The sequence below is a fragment of the Bacillus rossius genome, chromosome 1, assembly GCF_032445375.1.
Source record: "Bacillus rossius redtenbacheri isolate Brsri chromosome 1, Brsri_v3, whole genome shotgun sequence".
Lineage (NCBI taxonomy): Eukaryota > Metazoa > Arthropoda > Insecta > Phasmatodea > Bacillidae > Bacillus > Bacillus rossius.
This window is the reverse complement of record NC_086330.1, coordinates 33,998,041-34,020,091: the sequence shown is the minus strand read 5'-3', so window position 1 is coordinate 34,020,091 and position 22,051 is coordinate 33,998,041. Positions and strand designations below refer to the sequence as shown.

Sequence of the window (22,051 nt, the reverse complement as noted above, 5' to 3'; positions counted from 1 at the left end):
AACAGTCTCTGCAATTTGTTTTGCTTCAGGTTAAAGCACACTTATAATTTACTAGTCAATATAACATCGTGTTAAAACATTCATAACTTGGCTGATATTTACCAATTCGTTGGTTGTCTGTAATATGACAAACGTTGTGCTATCTCATCATTTTTGATTATATCTGTATGTTTTGTTTGTGAATGGGTCTCACATACCATGTTGATGTTTTAAAAATGTTCTTGTCATTACTACTAGTTAAGAGTTATTTATGTAAATTTAACGCCAAAGCTCTGTTGAATTTGTTGTTGTATCACAGATATTTTCAACAGATATTCATTTAGTGTGATATGATGGCTGTGAAAAGTCACGCAAGTGATAATAATGCGAACACTCGCGCGACTTTTTAACACTTAGTGAATGTCCGTTGAAAATGTAAGAGAGGTATAGTCCTTCAAAAATATGAATGACAAGAAAAAAAGAAATAAATCAAATTGGCGTGTAACATCCAGAATTGATCATGCCCGAGAAGTGTAAGTTAATGTCATGGTGGCCGAGCGGATAAAGGCGACCTTTTCAACCTTAACTTTCCATTGCAGTCTGCAGACTACCCACCTCCTCGTCTACTCACAGCAGATATTGTCGTGCTAGGGCTCAATGAACTGGACTAGATAAGCAGTTGGCTTACAGTTGGTGCCCAGGGTCGGGTGAGGGGGCAGGAAGGGGGTCACGGGAACTAAGAAGTTATTATTATATGAATAAATAAATATTTGTCAGTCTAAATGGTCTGTGGTTGTGAGAACGATAGGGGAATGATATGTATTGGAAGATGAGTGTGTGTTGGCTAAGAGGAGAAGGGTGAGACGAAAGTAGGGGGAATGCTTGCCACCGGGTTTTTGCCCAATCGCAGCAGTAATCAATAATACAGAGTGTCCATTAAAGAAAATATCCCAGTTTTAATGGTACATTACAACAGTTTAATTTATATAATTTACAACAAATCATACTTCAAATTTAAAGTAAGCTAACCTAGTTTTATTCTACAAATATTCAGCACGTGGAACTTTAGTTATACGGAACACATCCAACTTAAAGTTTAGCTCTTCCCCCACTTTGGTGGGGCCTCTTCAATAAATTCTGTGTCTCAACTCTAGCAAATCATTAGGTAGCGTTGGAACGTAGACACAAATCTTTAATGAAGCCCCCCAAAAAAAATCGCATGTTATGTTCAGGTGAACGTGGAGGCCAGCGAACAAAAAGAGCTCTGTCGTCTCGACCATTATACGACCAATCCGACGGTCAGAGACTTCGACGTTCAACCACTCTCGCACAAAAGATATTCCAATGGGAATCCTGTTGCCAGATAAATTTTACAGGTTCACCCTCTACTAACTGGGGAAAGAGACATTCTTTCGCGCTATAAGCACAAGTACTCGCACATGAGCCGGTATAATTGTGACCTCGAACCGGCATACCGTAGAACGCTCACAGCTGATGCTATTGCAGTGTTATAACCGGGGCACTAGCTGGTGCGCTCACCTCCGAGGCAAGAGGCGCTGCAGTGCGTGAAGCCCTGGTCCTTCCACGAGTAGGTCAGGCCCGAGGTTCCGGCGGCCACCTTGATGGCCGGGTCACCGTAGTGCGGCCGGTAGGTGTCCGAGGGCGACGGCTCGCCGTAGCCGTCCCGCAGCCCCACCACGTCCAGCCTTAAATCAGGCAGACTGCGGGGGCGTCAGAGCCACGGCTGCGACCTCCTTGGGTCGTCACGCACAACGAGCCCGACCTCCTTGGGTCGTCACGCACAACGACCCCGACCTCGTTGGGTTGTCACACACAACGAACCCGACCTCGTTGGGTCGTCACACACACAACGACCCCGACATTGTTGGGTCGTCACACACATAACGAGCCCGACCTTGTTGGGTCGTCACACACACCACGACCCCTACCTCGTTGGGTCGTCACGCACAACGACCCCGATCTCGTTGGGTTGTCACACACAATGAACCCGACCTCGTTGGGTTGTCACACACAACGAACCCGACCTCGTTGGGTTGTCACACACAACGAACCCGACCTCGTTGGGTTGTCACACACACAACGAACCCGACCTCGTTGGGTCGTCACGCACAATGACCCGACCTTGTTGGGTCGTCACACAAACAACGACCCCGAACCCCTCCTTTCCGGGATTCAAAAAAAAAAAAAAACCTTCCGAAAACAGTACTTCAGGTTACAAATATGTCATTTTCGGAAATATTACTGCAATTCTTAGTGGGCAACGTTAGTGTATTTTCTCCACATCACAGCCCTCGTACACAGAAACGGCAGGAACTGTGTTTCCAAGTGCCAGGTTGCACATACAAACTTAACATGTGTGTGTTTCATGTATTTGTTAATATCATTATAAATCAAACAATTAACTTAAAATCAAGGTATTAAAACAGTTAAATAAAAATAAACAAAATTAAAAAAATTCCAGTTTTCCTTTTACAACCATAATCATTACTTAAAAAATTCTACGTGTAAAAGTTGAAGTAGTAAAATTCTACTGTTCCCTGAGATTTTAGTGTGACAAGCAATTTTAATTTTAAATTTTCAAAAATTACATCATAAAGAATATTTACTTGAATAATTATATAATGGTTGTACTGGCCATGGCCTCGCACGGTCAGCAGGTTTCATCAACGACCAGAGGAAACATTCTTTATCGATGCTAGTAAATTATTCCTCACAATTATATTCATCTACACAAATATATACGTGGGCATTTTTTATAGGCTTGTTTCTAAGGGTCTGAGGGGAGTGTTATGGAATGCCCCTCCACTCAAGAAGAGTCTAGCGGCAGCAATGCTACCTTCCTGCAACTGGCAACTGGCAACTGGCTCGTTCCGGGGCCGGCTGCCGCACCGCTCAGGCTCGTTCCGGGGCCGTCGGCACGATCATATATATCATCTGAAACTTTTCATTATCAAATATGGCCTCGTGGCTGAACGCTTAGCGGCGCTTTCATACACACACAATCACCAAGATCTCTAGTCACACAATACACAGACAAATTCTTCCACAAAGCTGCACAACACCCGTCCACACTGATACAGAACATTGGCAAACACGACATCACCAGACCCTATCCACACAAACTCATAACAGATTACCACCCTGGCAGGCCACCCTGACTGGGCGGCCCCAAGATCTCCACTGGGACACCCAAAGTGCAAGTGCAGTGTATATAGTGTATATATGTGTATAGTATGGACGCCGACCACAGTGCCATACCGAAGTAACCATTGATGAACGCCAACCATAGCACATTGTATGTATGTTTGCTTATTTGATAGCTTAGTTTTAAACCAATAATATTCTTTTTCTTGTAACACTTATCTGTATATGTTCATTTTTAATTCTTTGTAAATAATAGTAAATGTAATAATGTGTGCATTTCCCAGTGATGTGAAGACATTGAGCCCAATGGCTCCAAACACAAAGACAAAAGGTTTTTTAAAGTTTCCTTTTATTATATGTATATATTCTGTGCCATGTAAAAACTAAAGTGTAAATATGTAAAAATTTGGCAAAAGAGCAGGAAACTGCTGGTATGTCTAAATAACCCTGCAAACCATGTACTGTGACAATTACGAAAAATAAAAACCTATTAATTGTTAATCTAATCGTAAGGTTGACGGTTCGAATCCTGGCAGGTGCGAATTTTTTTTTGTACTTGTAAAAATAAATACGAGCACGTATAATTTCAAAAGTAATAAATATATTTGAATAATGAATGCAATTAAAAGTAAATTTATTAATTAAATTGTAATTTTCAGGAAAGGACATGATAACTAATGGTCAATAAGGTTAGGTTAGCTACATTATAAATACTTTAAAACTTTGTGGATGGTTGATTTGGTTAGTATAGTTACATTAAAGATACTTGGAAATCATGTAAACGGTTTCCTAGCGCTGGATAGCTACATATTAAAAAGTTATTTGCTAAGCAACCATAAAATGATTTTACAGTATTTTTAATGTAGCTATACTTACCTAATATAACCAACCATCCACTAAACAGTCTATGTGGCATTTTTATTTATTTTTTATTTTTTAATTGTTTGTATGGTTAACGGCTTTCGCCCACAACCAGAACTAAACCATTCCAATCGTTATCATATCGTAGCAATCAAATCTCTTACTGTAAATTAACACCCATGCCTCACCCGGGACTCGAACCCAGAACCCCTCGTACCGTAAGTCGGTGTGCATCCGACTACGCTACGGAGGTCGGCATGGCATATATATACTGGAGAGAAAAAACACGCGCATAAAAATAAAAAACATCCAGGGGGTAGGCGCTCCCGATCGGCCAACTTCGGAGAGTATCGGCATTTGCAGCCAGTTGCAGGAAGGTAGCATTGCTGCCGCTAGACTCTTGTTTCCACTCACCGTTCCCCGAGAAGCGACTGGTCCATTTTTCCTCCCCCGGAAAAGTATTTAAAAGAAAATGCTTTAAAGAGCATTTTTGGCTATCTGATGACCTTAAAATTGCACAGTCGTGTGCATGCCTGCTATGCAGTCGCTTGTCTTTTTATTTATTTTGACTCAGCTTTACATTCTAGGGATGGCAAAGATTGATCGATTTATCGGAATCACCGTTTTCTTAGGTTCAAAATAACGATAATTTGGTATCGTTACTTTAGTGACAATATCTTTTTGATATCGATATTTTGTTCCGATGATATTGAATTTAAATAAAATACTAACTTTCAAGTAAAAAAAAAACATTTTATTAAAATTATGTGTAAACAAATTTCGAAGAAAAATTATAAAATGGTGGACCGCAGGCTTCGCAAAAAAAAAAAAAAAATTACTTAAAAGGAGGGAAGAAAAGGGAAATATAGAGTGGAAAATTTCATAAGTTGGTAGGTGGAAGTATTGCAATGCAGTAAAGGCAGTGGCCGGTCACGCGGGAGTTGATACGTGGACGTATGTCTAGTAACTGATTTTATATTCGTATTAAGTCTTTTGATTGTTTTAAAGAGACGGACTGATTTTGTATTCAGTGTTGTGACGGCATGGCTGCTAAAATTGAGAAAAACAATAGTATTATTTACTTTTGATAAAAAGAGCTTAGATGTATAACGAACTCAATGGAACGTATAGTTAAATAATAATTTTATAATAAGAAAAAAACATGGGTAAATATGTTTATATTAAAACAGACCGATATATATATCGATATTTTCAGGTCGATATGAATTCCCCCGATACATCGAAGGCGCGATAGATCGGTGTCTTGGAGAGCCTCGCCACGCCTGCCCGAGGAAGGGAAGCCTAAGATGTCCATCAAGTTCTGTCCCTGCCCGAACACGCCCGAACATTCACCTTCGGCCAACCTCGGGTTTATTTATATATATATTCATATTTCTCTGTTTATTTTTAATGTAGCTATACTAACCTAACTAACCGTCCATAGTGTTTTTAAGTGTTTTAATGTAGCTCACCTAACCGATCACTTTTAATATTTGAATTAATTTTTCCTGCGCCAAAATAAAACAAATCCCGAAGTTGGCCGAAGGTGAATTTTTCGGGTGTAATCGGGAATGGCAGAACTTTATGTGCATCCCAACCTATCTCTAGTTATAGTCTAGATTTAAGAGTGAGGGGAGTCAATCGTTGCCATGGCTGGCCAATCCCTCTAACATAGCACACGATGCATGCGACCCCTCTTCCTGCATGGCCAATCCCAGCATGACCAAGGCGTGATAGGCTTCGGCCTGAGACGCACCTAACCCAAACCCCTCCCAAATAACACTTAGTTTTAGTTAGGTTAGCAAAAAAAATTGCCAACGGCCTTATCACGATGAATACACCGGTTCTCGTCCGATCACAGAAGTTAAGCATCGTCGAGCGTGGTTAGTACTTAGATGGGTGTGCGTCTCAGGTCTCCCGCCCGAGGGAAGGGGGTTAGGTCGGGTCGCGCGCCGCTGACCTGTGGTAGTCGAGGCAGGGCGGGCGCGCGCACGGCTCCAGGTCGCGCGGCCTCGGACCCTGGCACTTCTCGTCGGGCAGGCGCGCGATGGTCTTGGAGAACTCCAGGAAGATCTTGCAGTGCACCTCCCTCCGCCGCACCCCCTCGCCGCAGCTCGCCGAGCACGGGCCCCACTCCTCGGCGATGAAGCTGCGTACACACACACGCGCGCGCGCCGCTGCGTTTCCACCCCGTCACATCGTTAGACCTCTCGCTACAGTACCATGGCGGCTTCGGGATGACTTTTCGGTAGAGGGGCTATCGCTCAAAGACAGGCCGTAGTTGCGAAAAAAAAATGAAAGTGGTCAGACATTGGCACAGGTTTCGAATACAGAACCTTAGTAGCTCCGTGCAACTTTTGACGAGATAAAAAAGTTCAACATATGAAATTAAATATTTAAGTAAACATAAATATACACGAATTAAATATAATTGGTCTCGGGAGGGGCTGTCGCCCCCCACCGCTCCCCCCCCCCCCCTTCTGGAGCCGCGCTTGATATACAGTAGCGGACACAAGCTGCTTCCGAATGCGCAGGGATGCGTCCACGGCACAAACATACCCACATCCATCAGTAAATTCTGCCACGACGTGGATGGACAGTATCCGAACACTTGGAACCGCTAGCACCACCATCTGTTGGTCGTACTTAACGAGCCCGTAGCCATCTCGAGTCGTGCTATTTACGAATATTAAACTAAAAAATAATAATAATGTAGCGTGGAAGTTATAAATTTTAGTGTTCAAAATAAAAAAAATGTTCGTTATCAATTTAAAAATGCTTAAAATTCTTAAAATGAGAATTACATACCCCTACAGGATTAAGTTTTCCTTTAGGTAATTAATATTCATTAACGTTTGTTATTTGTCTATATTTCAGTAATTACTTACACTTATAACCTTTGAAACAAATCTTATGCCAAAATACTTAAGTAATATTATATACAAACAAAATAAAACACTATTCCGAAGCCAGTGGATGTAGGGACGCATCAGTGGATCAAGTGTCACATCTCTAGAAATCCTGATTTTAGTGGATGTATGAAGGGGAGCATCGGCATACCTTTTAAGGATACTAAAGCAACGCAAAAATGGCCGCGTCCACTACGATGCCCTTCTAGTGGATCCCTTAGCTAAGTGGTCCATTAGGCTAGTATTCGAATGAAGCTGTATTCTCGACATCGATATATTTAAAGTTTCAAACGATACATCGTTATGTGGGAAAGGTTTGCCATCATTCCCAGAGAGACGACAGCCAACAAATTGTAGCTATTCTTCCTGAAAATATAAAAACATAAATTTTTCAAATAAAAATTTTGTATATCACTCAATCTTTGCCTCGATAATTAAACTCATGATAAAATCTCGATATTATTTAAGTAGGGGTTTCTTTCATCTAATTTCATATATTTTTGAATCAATCAATAAATACATTCTCACGTAAAAATTATTGGTACATTAAAAAAAGAAGCAAATACAGCACCTAAAGCAATGTTTTTGTTTTGTTTAGTTTTTTCGTGTTTTTTTTTGGGTAAATTTTGGGATTTTTTGTTGTATGGATAATATACAGAATAAATCGCACGTGGTATAAAGATACTAGTACAAGATTAGCTGATAGTGTTCACAATTAAAAAATAGAAAATAAATTAATAATTATTAAATTATTAATGTTGCATTCGTTCTCCTGCGTATCGGAGGCAGTGGTAGTGGTCCAAAGTGCCGTATACATGTTCTTTACGTGTGCTCTGCTAATAATTAAGCCGGGAAAGGCATAATCCTAGTGCTTGTGGTAGCCTTTTATAATGACTCAACAACATTGTTGAGGTTTCGTTGTCGCACGGACATGCGACGAGTTTGAGCCAACATGCAGGGTTGTTGACGAACACATTCAACGAGCACCCTAAAGCGAACGAATGAACGCATGTGTTGTGGGTTAAGGGGGTAGTATCCACAAATTATTTTGCTCCCAATATTTCGTGTTTCTGCACATGAATTTAAAATAAATTAATCCCATTATCATATTGAATTATTAATGAAAGTGATTTTATACTAAAAAGGCTTTAATTTTAATGGTTGTTAAAAAACTTAAATGCAGAATTTAATGTCAATCGCAGCATGTACTGAAAGAAAGAAAACATGTGATATACAGTTTTGGGTAACTGCTCTTAGGCTATGTAGCCTTCATCTTAAAAAAAAGTTTTAGTATCTAATTCAATAAATTAATAAAAGGTAGGGGTTTCGAGAGAAATGATACATATTAAAAGTTAATTAAAAACTGTATACCAAATTATTTAATGCTTTCAGTAAATGCTAGGACTGACATTTCCTCTATGTTCATAAAAACACTTACAGAAAGACTTGTTTAGTAGAAAAAAAACTTTTATCAACAATTAAATATAATAATATTTTTAATTGATTTAAAATCATATGCGAAAATCTTAAATAAAGGGAGAAAAAATAATACCCCTTAATGTCTCATTGAAGTTAGAGACAACGAGGGTTGAAAAGAAATGCGATTCAAGTTAAACGGGAGAACCCGAAAAAAAAGTCCATCGACTCAAGGCAACGTTCAACATGTTTTCCACTAACGAAATATATATATATATATATATATATATATATATATATATATTAACTTGGCAGGTATGGAACCTGTTGTGGGAGACGGATGCTCTGACCACTAAGTCCTAGTGATTTCGATCAACGGGTTGGACTCAGGCACTAGCACGGAGCCACCAGCGCGCGAACCCGCGAAATTCGTTCCGTAACTTCACGCGCGCACGCACGACGGTTTTTTTTGTCCCGTGAACAACAACGTGTAGATCAGACGTTGAATAGTGCAACAGCACAAGCCATGGTACTTACTTTGAGGGAGCAAACAGCCCTGGAGTACGGCTAAGACCCTCCTCAGAATTTCCGGAAATGTTGGGAAAACCAAAATGAGAATGTTCGTACCGGTGTTTCAACCTGGGTGTTTCCCGAACGTGTATCCACCACGCCACCTTTTCTCGGTAACACATGGAGTTATAATGCTAATTTTGGCGTTTTGCACATAAATATAATGTACTCGTGCACAAAATACTTCACGTGTCACTTTATATTCATTTTTTATCCAAGATTATATCCCATATGAACTCCCAGAATTCTAGGACAAGTCCATCTTGCACGATAAAGTATCTCAAAAATCTATAAAACTGGTAATGTTCCCTCCAAACATTTTGTGACTTCTGACATAAACACTGAAAAACAGTTTTGTGCTTGTCACAAAATATTTATATCAATATAGTCCTCGCCAAATATTGTGTTTTGACAGCAAAATAATTTTGCAGTCCCAACAAACCTATGTTTATTAGTGAGAACAAATTTTGGTTCTCAGTAATAATCCACCTCGCGGAAACTAAATATCTTCACACCCCCCTCCCCTCTGTCGTTTGTAAGGGCCTATATAAATAATAAAATATATTTATTGTGGCCTATAAATGTTCAATTTTTTCTGCGGACGTACGAATCGAATGTGCTTCAGACCACGAATGTCTGTCACGCTGGAAGCAAAACGACGTCATCTGTATATGGATGCCACTGCTGAGATTATGAAACGTCAAGGCAATTGCGCGAAATGAGCACATGCATGAGATACTGGAAATCATACACATCTAGAGTCAGCTTGGCTGCAGTCAGTGACGCCATTATGTGTGGTTTCTCATACGCGTGGCCATAGATTTACGACCTTATTTACAGGTTCCAGAGGCCAACTCCTTGATTTATTAAATGAAAAAATCAATAATTACTCATTTCCCACCGTTTCTTTTTTGTCGGGTGGGATACTGACTATCAATGGTGGTGTCTGGTGTTTTTACTTTCATCTTGGTAGATGTTGGTCATGAAAAATCCGGTACCTCATGGCCTAGACCACGCTCTACTACCATAGTCACTCTACGGGATTCTTCAGCCGCGGGAGAGGAGGTTCGTGTCGTCTATCAGACCTGCTGGGTCCTGTGCATTGCCGAGCCGCCCCGTGGACACCTGTGGGGTCTCTCCAGAAACGAAAACATTGTGCTTCGTTCCCTATTAAGCGAGAAAAATCTCTGATTAAAAAAAAGACTTGGAAATTCTTAAACTAATCGTTTGGCATCCAGAGCCGGACTAAAAACAACGTAATCCCTACTAATAAAATTATTAGTGCGAAAGTCTGTTTGTCTGTTTTTCCTTCTTTCACGCAGCAACGGAACAACATGATCGACATGATTTTTTTTGCATATATATAGTTTATGGACCTGAGAGTGACATTGACTACATATAGTTATGAAATTACATCTCTAAAGGAGTGAAAAAGGATAAAATCAGTTTTATAATGGAAAATCATAGGATGTAGGGCATTTACACACAAACAGTTTATGTTACTTCTCTATGTCCACTACACGGTTATATAGCAGTTCTGGAAACTCCCATCTTTCTTGGGGGAATCCAGCCGCTTAGTGAAGCTCACGGCTGCTAATAACGGTTTAGTTTGGAACTTCGTCAATAGATGGCGTTGCCTTGAATTTGTAACGCGCTATCGTTTGGTGCGTCCGTCACGTCTTTCCTAGGAGTTACCTGCCTTCCCACAAAATGAAGTTGAACATTTGTGTTCCGGTTTTTGCTTATGCGTAGCCTTGATGCACCGAAATTGTGCAATCAATTGGACATAAAGTAACAATTTCGGTTTTACAAGTGTTTGCCCCACAGATTTGAAATTCCTTAGTGATGTTCCTTATATAATGATATTTTATGATGCGCTTTGGCCGGACCACGCCGAGTACTTATGCTAGCTAATAATAAATATCGAATATATGCTAAGTGTAACACCCATTGCCAGCTCTAGACTTTGCGGAGACCTGAGCTATATATATTTTTTGAAGGCCCTCCTCATTAAAATTTCAAAAATGAATCCTTTGAAATAAAATTTTAAGCTAATTTGGAAAATAAGTTTCGAAGATGGTTTGCCATTTTATCTTAAGAAATTTTGATATTCTTTCGTAATTAATTATCCTCGATTCAGTTTTATAAATTCTTACGATCAAATTACATTGGCATCGCATAGTTGTACGTGGAAATAAACTATTTGAAAGGTTTTATAATCTCAAATCAAGAATTGAAATTGGTATTAGCGAGTACTTTAATTTACATGCTAATAAAATTTCAATTTTCGTTTTCTCATTAATGTCCATATTTTTAACAGAACACTAGCCCTAGAGCCGCCTCTGATAATACAAAAATATCACGAGTCTCATAGAACAGAACCCCTGAACGCGGTTACACGGTACTTACAGCTACTTCATTGGAATATGATTATATCTGCACATGGTTACATGTATTCTGGAAGTTTTAGAATCGGGTTTGTTTCTTATTCAAACTAAAAATGTTTTCTCGAATAATTCAGAACGACATATATTCTATGCTTGCTCGTGAGTGGCTGGTTTAACGTCAGCAAATCATAGCTAAAAAATGGCCGAAGTGAGTCATGCAGATGTATAAAATACAACGGGTAAATCAATATATGAACCTTTCGGTTTTGTGAGTGAATATGCAGAATTAGTTTTACGATAGTTTTCAGCTTGAAACTAACGAACAATTCTAATGAACATAGAAAAATAAACATAAACATTGCGACCAGTTCGTGCTATAAACATTCGGTTTCATTGATGATTTTAGAAAACAGATATTTTGAACATAAAAAATGTGGAATATAAGATATATAACTTCAATACCTAATTATCAAGAAGGTTTGGAAACATTTCGAAACCATCCAAAAATGACACGCCCATAAATGCTTGCAGAAAATACGTATTTATTGGAAGATAAGATGTAACGAATTATTATTTAATATTTATTTCACTAGAATTTTTTTTTCTAAAATATCGGTTTACACCCACGTACTGTGTGTTGTTGTTATACCAAATTACACGGAAGTTACATATGTGCAAACGAATGTGAACTATACAAAATAAATTAATATTTAATATGTTCACGTTCGAATAAAAAAAAATATTTCCTTCCTTAAATGTTCAGTAATTTAGAGCTAAAGTTTCATTCCCTCCGTCTGACAAGCACCTTCCACCCAACGAATAAAATGTTTTCGAATATGATTACCTAAACGCGTTCATTTAAACCAGTTTAGCTGTGCCGTCTGATGTAGTTTCAGACGGAGAAATGATGTGATACGAGCTGTTTAATGGTGAATTTGGGGGGGGGGGGGGGGGGGGGGGAGGGAAGCAGGACTACTCCAAGAAAACCCACGAAAAAGTTTTTCTTTGCTGGAAGACCGGATCTTTTGCATTATAATCCTGATTGCCTTGATGACAGTCAGACTTTCACCTCACCGAACCGCCATGAATAGAAACTCAGCACTGAATGTGGATGAAAAAGCTTGCATTCTAAATAGTTAAACATTTCGAGGATTTGACAGGTTTCGGCCCAGAGAGCATAAATTCTCAAGTTACTTCGAGTCCAGACTGGACTTGAAATGAAGACGACTAAAAATTCCATCTACACATATTGACCAAGCATATTTCCGCCTCCATGACTAGCGAACGTAGACATTTTTCCATACCAAGCATTCAGCAAACGCGATGGGTTTTAAGTACGAATTTTCATTCCTGAAGAGCATAGGAAAGTCGTATTTTTTAGGACTTTATAATTTATGTTTATTTTTGCTATACTACTATTTTAAAAAGGTAAAATAGCCAATTTTTGGAAAGTAACTTTGAAAAATAATTTAAATATATATTCAGGAAGAAATAAAAACGTTCAAGCGATCAATCATTTCCTAAATTCCGCAAAAAAACATTAGGGGTCCGAGTCGCGCGAGTAGTTTCAGCTCGACTCGGCTTGAAACTCGAGTTCATCGTACTCGATGGGACGAGATCAATAGTATATTTATTAAAACACAATGCATTTTTGACTTCTACAACGAACATAAAATTACGTACAACTATTTTAAAAACTTTTTTCTGTGAAAACTCATATTAACATTATTGATATTTATGTTTTCCCAATTTTTGAGCTGTTTCTTTAAAGCATGGTTTACTATACAGAAAAATAAGGCATGTAAAGCAAATATTCCGCAAATATTCTGAAAATTGACGCCATTGTAGAGCGAAAGGGCCGTGGTATGCCACAGATTTGTGATATAGCAAATAAACTAGATATAATAGACGCTGATAGTATCGATAATCAGCACATACGTAGCGACATGAAAGTGATATATATTGTATCTTCACATAGTTTATTATATTTTCAAAATGCGGATGGCTTTATTTTATTTAAATAGACGTTATTATGTATTTATATCTAATATAGTGACACATAATATTTTTAACCACGTGACGTTTTTTTGAAACTGCAGAATCGTCCATGTCTTAACATATTTTACAGTGTAGTATTATAATTATAATCATATCTTTTAAAAAACATAAATTTTAAAGGGGGTATATTTTATTACCTATCATATGTACTTTGCAACCACTACTAATTTACTAACATTAAAAAAATCAGAAAAAGTATTAGGACGTATAATAGACCTGTTCCCTTTTTACGGATACACATTCATCGTGGCATTCGAAAAAAAGGGTGTTTATACTAGTTTACACCATTTTTTATTATATACCTAATAAAATATAATTTTAAAAAATCACTTTATTACTTATTCGCGTGTACAAATAGCATGTTAAGCTGGTCAATTTTATGACACATTATATAAAATAAACAAACATTATAATGTGTTATGAAGATGTTTCATTCCAGGGAATATTCCAAGTACTATAAAATATGGTTTAGAAAGTATATAGTCAATACAAATTAAAACAAATACATAATGTAAGTTCAATTTCAAAAGTCATTGTGAACCATCTTCCGATACCATATGTTTTTAGAAACATTGTGCAGTCCAACCTGTTATGAATGAATAATTAGGCTTAAAATACGTGCAACACTTCAACCTTAATAACTTAAAACAGATTTAATTCATAACCATAAAAAAATATTGCCCTTAATATTTTACACCTTACTAAAAACAATCCGAGCTTCGTCTTCGACAATATCATCTCACTGCTTGTCATATTTCAGGAGACTCTTACTGCTGCCGACAAGAACGCAATAAGAGTGGAAGGACTTACTTGGCATGCGCAATCGGCAGATGCAAGTGTCACGATGCAATGGAGCTCCAGTCAGTTGCGTAAAAATTTTCACACACAATGTAATTAAAAAAAACTAAGTTTACGTATATCAAAGAGTTTAAATTATCGTTCCTATGAAACATGTTTTCAGGTTTAAAGAAAAGTTGTGGTATAAAAGAGGTTATCTGAGAATTTGTTAATTTGAAAACCAGAGCCTGTAAAATCATCAGCTTTCCTTGTAAAACTACAGAAGTCAATACAGTAAATTATTATTTACTGAAATAATAATTAATGATACTGATTTGACTGGATATGCTTTGGAAGGTTTAAACTCAAAGATTTCGTTCCCAAATTAAGAACACACTTTTTTTTGGTCGAAGGAATAAATTTTAAGCTTGCCGAACTGTGAGAGTTTGCATTCCCCAAGAAATTTATTTCCTCTGACAGTGTATTCCTCGCATGTTTCATGCCATGCATATTTAAAGCCACAACCGAGGGTTTTGACTTTGTTCTTTTCTCAAGCCGGATTCGTCCAGCCACATCAACACCGGGAAGCAGAGAGCAGGTACTGCCCTCACCGGCGGAAACCGACTTCTAATTCTGAGAAAATTAAAAGCCTCTTGAAAGGCTTCTTCTAACGCGTGGTTTTCATTTCATACACATCGATTGAGGTCTCGGCACTCAATGTGTGCGGAACATCATCATCAGATACTCGTGAATTTCTCATATTCAATGACCAACAAGCTAGAATCGATGATTGCTGTGTTTTCTTGAAACTCAGTCAAATGTTAGCAATTTACTGCTGGCAAAACTAGACATTTTAGCCTTTAACGACCTGAAAGTTTCTGTTGGTTTGTGATTAGTTTAAGCGGTGTTAAGGCGTATAACACATTTGAAGACGTTAGAGAAACATACACGTGTTAGCTTTTCAACTTCTTGTCATTCAAATAATTTGTGAGTAGAGATCATGTCATTTCGCGGTAAGTTCGAACGCATGGCTAGACTCCGTGTTCCCAAGCGTAATCTAGGCATAGGAAAGCTACAGGAAAAATTCGCAACTTCCATTTTATGTGTTTTATGATAAGCCTAAAGCCAACTAATTCAACCTCTGTGCTACTTCTGATATTGTCTCACAGTTAATCTGGAAGGACTACTAGCCTGTGAGAAATCTTCAACCAAGGAAGTATCACATAAAAAGTTACCCACCTTAGACGTCTCACAAGTCAGCAGCCCATGAACAAATGACATTTGCCCGAATGTTCACAGGATTGTGGAGTTTTATAAAAGGAAATAATAGGAGGTAGGCCATCGACACATAACCAGTGAGTTTGTGTCATTTTTCGATGTCCGACACACGGTCATATAGTAAGGTCTGGCAACTTCCTATCCTTCTCCTTGGCGAAATCCACCCGCTTAGTGAAGCTCGCGGCTGCCAGCGAACTAAAGGCGTTAATAACATTTTAGTTTGAACCTTCGCCAATAGATGGCGTTGCCTTGAATTTGTAACGCGATATCGTTTGGTATCGTTACGTTTTACCTAGGGGTTACCTGCCTTCCCTAAAAATGAAGTCGAAGATTGGCGTTCCGGTTTCTGCTGATGCTTAGACTTGATGCACCGATATTGTGCAGTCAATGGGACTTTAAAATCAAAAATTTACCGTTTCTCAAGTCCTACAGACTTGAAACTCGGCAGTGATGTTCCTGATATTACGACGTGTTTAGCCCGGGCAATGCCGGGTACTTCAGCTAGTGTATGTACATAGTCAAATATTTGAAAACCGGTATTTTTTGCATACTATCCAACTTGAGATGTATTAAAAATAAAATGACTACAATTAAATCTATTTATAACAGTGTTATTAACAGAGACATGCAAAATTCGCGGATTCATTTCGCGATAGGCTAGCATCAAAACAACTATACATTCGTACCGCTTCTGCGATTGGCCCACATTTTATCCGGGGAACTGTGAGCCAATGGGAAACACTAAACCAAGAAAGTGCCGAATTACGGACAGCCTAGTTGAGACGTCTCACGCGTCAGTAGACATGAACAGGTGTCATTTCCGCAAGTATTTTAAGGACTGTGGAGGCTATCCTAGAGGTCAATGAATCCGCGAATTTTGCAGGTCTCTACTTATTAATATGTGTTGGGCAAGGTTTTGGTTCGGTTGGAATGAAAAAAAGGGGGCGCCAAGATAGTTGTTTCCCCGGCTGGAAACTAGTCTAGTCAGGTCCCTGAACAAAACCCCGACCTGCAACACACGTGAGTGACGTCTCAGCGATCCTGGCCCCAGATAACACCTCACTGCACATGAGATCGTAACATTACTCTTTTTTAATTCATTATATGAGAGGTACATTTTGAGCTTTGAGATTTACTTCAACAGACCGAAGCTCCAAAACAATTGTGCTCGGTGTGAACTGGGTCTTGTGTCGTGAAGGAAGCAGTAACGACAAAAACTCCCTCGTTCTACCACACGAGTGTTCGTCAGATCTCACGAAGCAGGCGGAAAGAGAGCAGGAGAATTAGAAGCGCAGATGCACACATACAAAGTGACAAGAAAGTAAGCAGCCAAGTGCACACTGATGAAAAAGAGGAAGAAAAAAATTGTACCGTGTGCCGAACCAGCAAGTGAGATGGAAACAGCGCGTGCAAACCTGAAACAAGAGTGCGCTAACGTACGAGTGAGAAGGAAGTAAAGAGGTGCACATTGGTAAGTGTTCGAAGGATCAGAGAAGTGCATTACCAAAATGTGAAAAACTTCACAGAAAAAAAATTTGTGCTTTGGAAACCAGTTACCAAGAAATAGTTTGTAATTCTACAACAAAGATATTGTAAATTTGTACAACACATTGCTGTGTTTATTTTTTGCCTATATATAATACGTTTTTGGAAACAATTTTGAATATTACTTGTCGCACGTACGAAAATTGGTGCATAATTGTAAATTTTGATTTATGTTTTATTCAAGCATGTTTATTCAAGTCATAGAAAAAAATACTCGAATATTCAATAATTGAACTTTATTTTGTTTTAGTATGTTTGTTAATGCGTGCAGTTAATACTGAAAAATTATTCAGGGAACTGTTTGCAAATAACTTTAACTACAACACAAAACATGACTGTTTGGTCAAGAGTCCGAAGCCGGTATCACTGCGAACACTATTTTGTAGTGATAAAGTGGTTTAATGTAAATGTACAAATTTACAAATATCTGTAATTTCACACGATTATTTCAGTTCCATTTACAAAAAAATTAAAGAGTGGGACCTAAACTCGTATGTGAGAGAGGGTGCTGTGTTCGGGGAAGGGCAGTGTTCGGTCATTGAAGAGGTGTGGGCAGTGCTGCAAGGCCTGGGGGTTGAGAGAAATACTGTACCTCAAATACAACCAGCCGCACGCAAACAACATTTCGAAATGGCTGAAAAAATCACAATGAGAAACAAGGCTTTCAGGTTACAGTGCATCAGAAAATAAAGTAAGGAACACACTTACAAAGGCGACAGAAATGAAACAGTGGAGAGTACAGTGATAGCCACAGGAAGCACCACAAAACATTTACAAACAAGGAGAGGATGTGAGTATGTTACAAACGGTCCAGGGCGTGAGAAAAATAAAACACAAAAAGGAGAGAAAATTTACAAATTAAAGCATTTTACACTTCAAGAGAACAAAGCAAACATTTATAACTATTAAATACCTGATATAAAATGAAACACAGAAAATAATCAGCGCATAGCAAAATATTATACACATAATTAAACACTTAAACAAGCTTTACGAAGCATCAAGAGAAACACAGAAATACAAATTACCCAAAGACTGTCAATGTGGAGTGAGTGAATAATATAATAGTTTTAAATATTTAAGGCTAAGAATTTTATATCGCACAGACATTCACAGGAAGTTTTACGAGGATAGACAACTCAGAATTTATTGTTAGCTAGCGACTCGCCCCGGCTTCGCACGGGTGCAATGCTGATACTAAATAAACTAATTATAAATATAGACTAAAAACAAAAGATAATCAACAAATATCAACAACAAAAGATACCTATTCTATTCATTTCTTTTTTGAACTTAAAACCTTACCTTAAACTACAATTTTCGATAATTAAATAAAAAATATTTTAATTTAAATATCTAAAACGTTTGCGAAATTATTTAACGTGTCCTCCCTTAAAATATTCGCAGAAAACAAATTAGTAAAATACCGAACAGTTATTTAAATATGTATTGGTTTAAGTCTCATGAACTTGGAGATGAATGCAAATAAATATTTCAGATAACCAGTAATGAAATATAAAAAAATACTAGAAAAATTAAAGTTATTAGTTGTATTAAGTAAAGCAAATTAATCTAAGATTATCTGCAAGCCTACTTACTATACATGTTAATATTATAGGCATATTTTTAAGTATACTAATGTTTTTGTCTCAAATTGAGTACGCATGTTTTTATTTGAAGCAACTATAAGGGATATTATTAATCAGCTTTGCACAAAAGATGTGAAGTCTGACAGAACTGCTACGTCATGCCACGCGCTAGTTGGCTTTTGTAGACTTAAGCTAGGTGCACAACTGAAACATTAACAGTAACAGGTCATGTGCACAAGATATGCTCGCCATGTTTTTGAACCTACTGATAAACAACAGCGCATAGACGGTCCTGTGTATGGGAGACAGGTCGCGTGAATACAAGGGGAAATTAATATATTTTATTTCTGTAACGGACGAATGGCGCAACAACCAATGAGAGAATAGTACGAAGCCATTTTGGGCTTGACTAGATCAGTCATATTTTGGCAAGAAAAAGTCGAGTTATTAAAATGCTCAGGTGTAATTCCTGCTTTAAAAATTACGTCACTAGCAAAAACTGCAACTAAAAAAAAAAATGTTTCGAGGTTATAATGGTTAACTAAATTTTTTTTTATAGAACTTTCATTTAATTATATTTTGTAAAAAACTGTGCCTCAAAAACTGCTAGTTGGATGTCATTCGGTAGTTAACATATTTACTTACTAACATTGCCAACACATGTCGGATACACCGCGAAATTACATTGGCAGAAAATCAACTGTGAGATTTCAGTTGCACACCCGTTTCGCACAGGTCGCGTGCACAGTGGTGCGCATGGCCTGCTGCGCACTCGCTTGTGTTTGTTAGTTGGGAAGCCAGCCGCAGGGGCGTGGTAGTCGGCCCGCAAGCACCGATCTCCGTTGTCCCCGCCTGGCTGACGAGGAGAAACCTAAAGGTGGGTTTACGATTGAAAATTAAGAATTAAGACTTAAGACTTAAGTCGTGTACTTACCATATGACTCTATGTAAACTAGTGGAATGGTTTATGATTGTCGTGTGTGAATTTTGACGGGTCGTGTGCGAACCATATGATGACTTAAGACTTAACAGAAATGGTTATATTTTATATTTTTCGTTAAGACTTAAGGGAAACGACCAATCACAACAAACCGGAACCTTTCAACCGGAAGTTTATGTCTTATTATTGGACCGAGCGAGGCAGTATTTTGGGTTAGAATTCGTATATTTGTAATTTGTAATCATCATCCATTTCGAAAAATAGATATCCCATTTGTTCATAACCTATTTCAAACCTGCTTCTCCGTTTCGAACAATGGCCGACCATGTATTTTGTGCTGTGATTGGTTAGAATTAACGACTTCTATGTCAATCATAAACTGGAAAATGTAGTTTTGACTTAATCGTGTGCTCGATGTTAAGTTATAATTCTTAAGGAAATCAATCGTAAACCCAGCTTAAGAAGACATCAAGCTCTGTCCCTGCCCGAACACGCCCGAATATTCACCTTCGGCCAACCTTGGGATTTGTTTTATTTTTGCTCAGGAAAAATGAATTCAAATATTAAAAGTGGTCGGTTAGGTTAGCTACACTTTGAAACACTATGGACGGTTAGTTAGGCTAGTATAGCTACATTAAAATAAACAGAGAATAATATATATATATATATATAAACCCGAGGTTGGCCGAAGTTGAATATTCGGACGTGTTCGGGCAGGGATAGAACTTGATGTACATCTTAGGCTTCCCGCTGACGAGCGGGCGTTCCGCGCTTCTTTGAAACACACGGCCCTTTCCTTCTCCCGCAACCGTCAGTTGGCTCTGACCCTGCACGATCCCTCCAGCGTTTGCACGGCGTTTTGTTTTGAACTTCTACTTGGGGAAAAAAAATTCTGTACTTTTACAAAAGATTCCCTTCAAAGAAAACAGTTGCCAAGAAATAGTTAGTCTTACTACAAGAAATATATTGTAACTTTGCCCAAAACATGGCTATGGTTTTTTTTTGCATACATGAAATACGTTTCTAGAGATAATACTGACTATTTCATAAAAATAATATTGGCGCAAAATTTATTATTTTAATTGGTGTTTCATCCAAGCAAAAATTTTTAAACCGTGGATAATATTATCTAAAATTGAATAAATTGAATTTATTTTGTTTTATTATGGTTATTATTGTGCACAGTAAATACTGGAAAGCTATTTAGGAAAGGATTTAACTATTGTAGGTACTGGAACAACACAGCATAAGTGCCCGGGTAAGAATCCGAACACAGTATTAATGCGAACACTATTTCGTAGTGATACAGTTGTTTTCATGTAAATGTATAAATTTACAAATATCTGTAATTTTACAAGAATATTTCTGTTACATTTACAAAAAAAAAAAAAAAAAGAATTACAATATTATTTAGGCAAAATAAAATTGACTGACTGCACCACAACTCGACAGAATGAAGCATAATTCAATATGAAGTGTTTTAAAACGACCTCTTTACAGCATAACTAGTCGTATAGTATAGCTTAATAATAGCAACATATTACGATGCATAATCGTGACTGTTATTCCTGGGTGAAGCAGTGGACAAGAAAAATATTTTGAAGATAATATATTGAGCAAGTTCGTCATATATGGGAGCCCACGCATTAATTCTCAAGAACATAAATAACACCAATAGCTATAAATAAAAATACATTTATCTATTTAAATTTAAGATTTTAAATTTTTATGGCTTAAAAATTTATGACAAATATTTATTTTCTCATGAACTAAAGTTTTATTTAAACAACCATAGTTAAATACCATATTTAAAGTAACATAGTCCAACCATCTAGTATAGGGTCCCAAAGACCGAGGGAAGCAAAAAAAAAGTGTCACGAATTCATTTCTCGATCATAATGAATTTTTTTTTAAAAAATTGGAACACTTAAGCTGCAATTGGATGCTTAATCTCAAACGTTATATAAGATTTTAATTTTTCTTTTCCGTCATTACTTTTGTTTAAGAGATGATTCTAAAATTTTAACTCGATTCCTCCTTTGCATTTGTTGTTTTCAAAATAGGCCTATATGCATTAGTACCTATAATATATTGCATACAAAAAGTCGCCAGAGTCTTCGTAATTATAATCACTTACGGGACTTTTAACATCCATTATAAAATATAAAATATCTGTGACACACAAGCAAATACAACGGAGGTAAATTAAATAAAATAGCCATTAAATAAAAAATAAAATTAATGAAGAAACTATGGAAAACCAACAAGTTGTGACAGACCGAGGCCTGAAGTCCCAGTGTCGGGTTCGCCCTCCTCACCGTGGGTTCACGCTGCCTGGTGTGTACCTACTGCAGGGTGGCCACGTGTTCCGCTTTTCGCGAGACAGCTTTGTTTTCAAACACAGTTTCACCCCGCCGGACGAGAACGACCGGACACTATCACCAAACACCCTTCTTCAGCCAAGTGTCCCGCGGAAAGTCTCGCCTATTTACACTGTACTAACACAAATGTTTTGTTATTCGTTACGCCAGCAATATTGCCTTTATAAAGGTACGAGAAACAACCATGGGAGTTAAG

The 22,051-nt window shown here is 37.8% G+C and overlaps 1 protein-coding gene across 1 annotated transcript in view; it reads right to left on the bottom strand.

The window, feature by feature from the left end:
- LOC134534279 (protein madd-4) overlaps positions 1-22,051 on the bottom strand; it is a 191,240-nt gene that overhangs the window by 62,247 nt on the left and 106,942 nt on the right. The window contains exons 10-13 of the mRNA XM_063373000.1: positions 17,538-17,579; positions 5,976-6,154; positions 1,927-1,968; positions 1,519-1,608 (exon numbers count right to left, since the gene is read on the bottom strand). Of these exons, the coding sequence (XP_063229070.1) occupies positions 1,519-1,608; positions 1,927-1,968; positions 5,976-6,154; positions 17,538-17,579 (353 nt within the window). The remainder of the gene's footprint in view (positions 1-1,518; positions 1,609-1,926; positions 1,969-5,975; positions 6,155-17,537; positions 17,580-22,051) is intronic.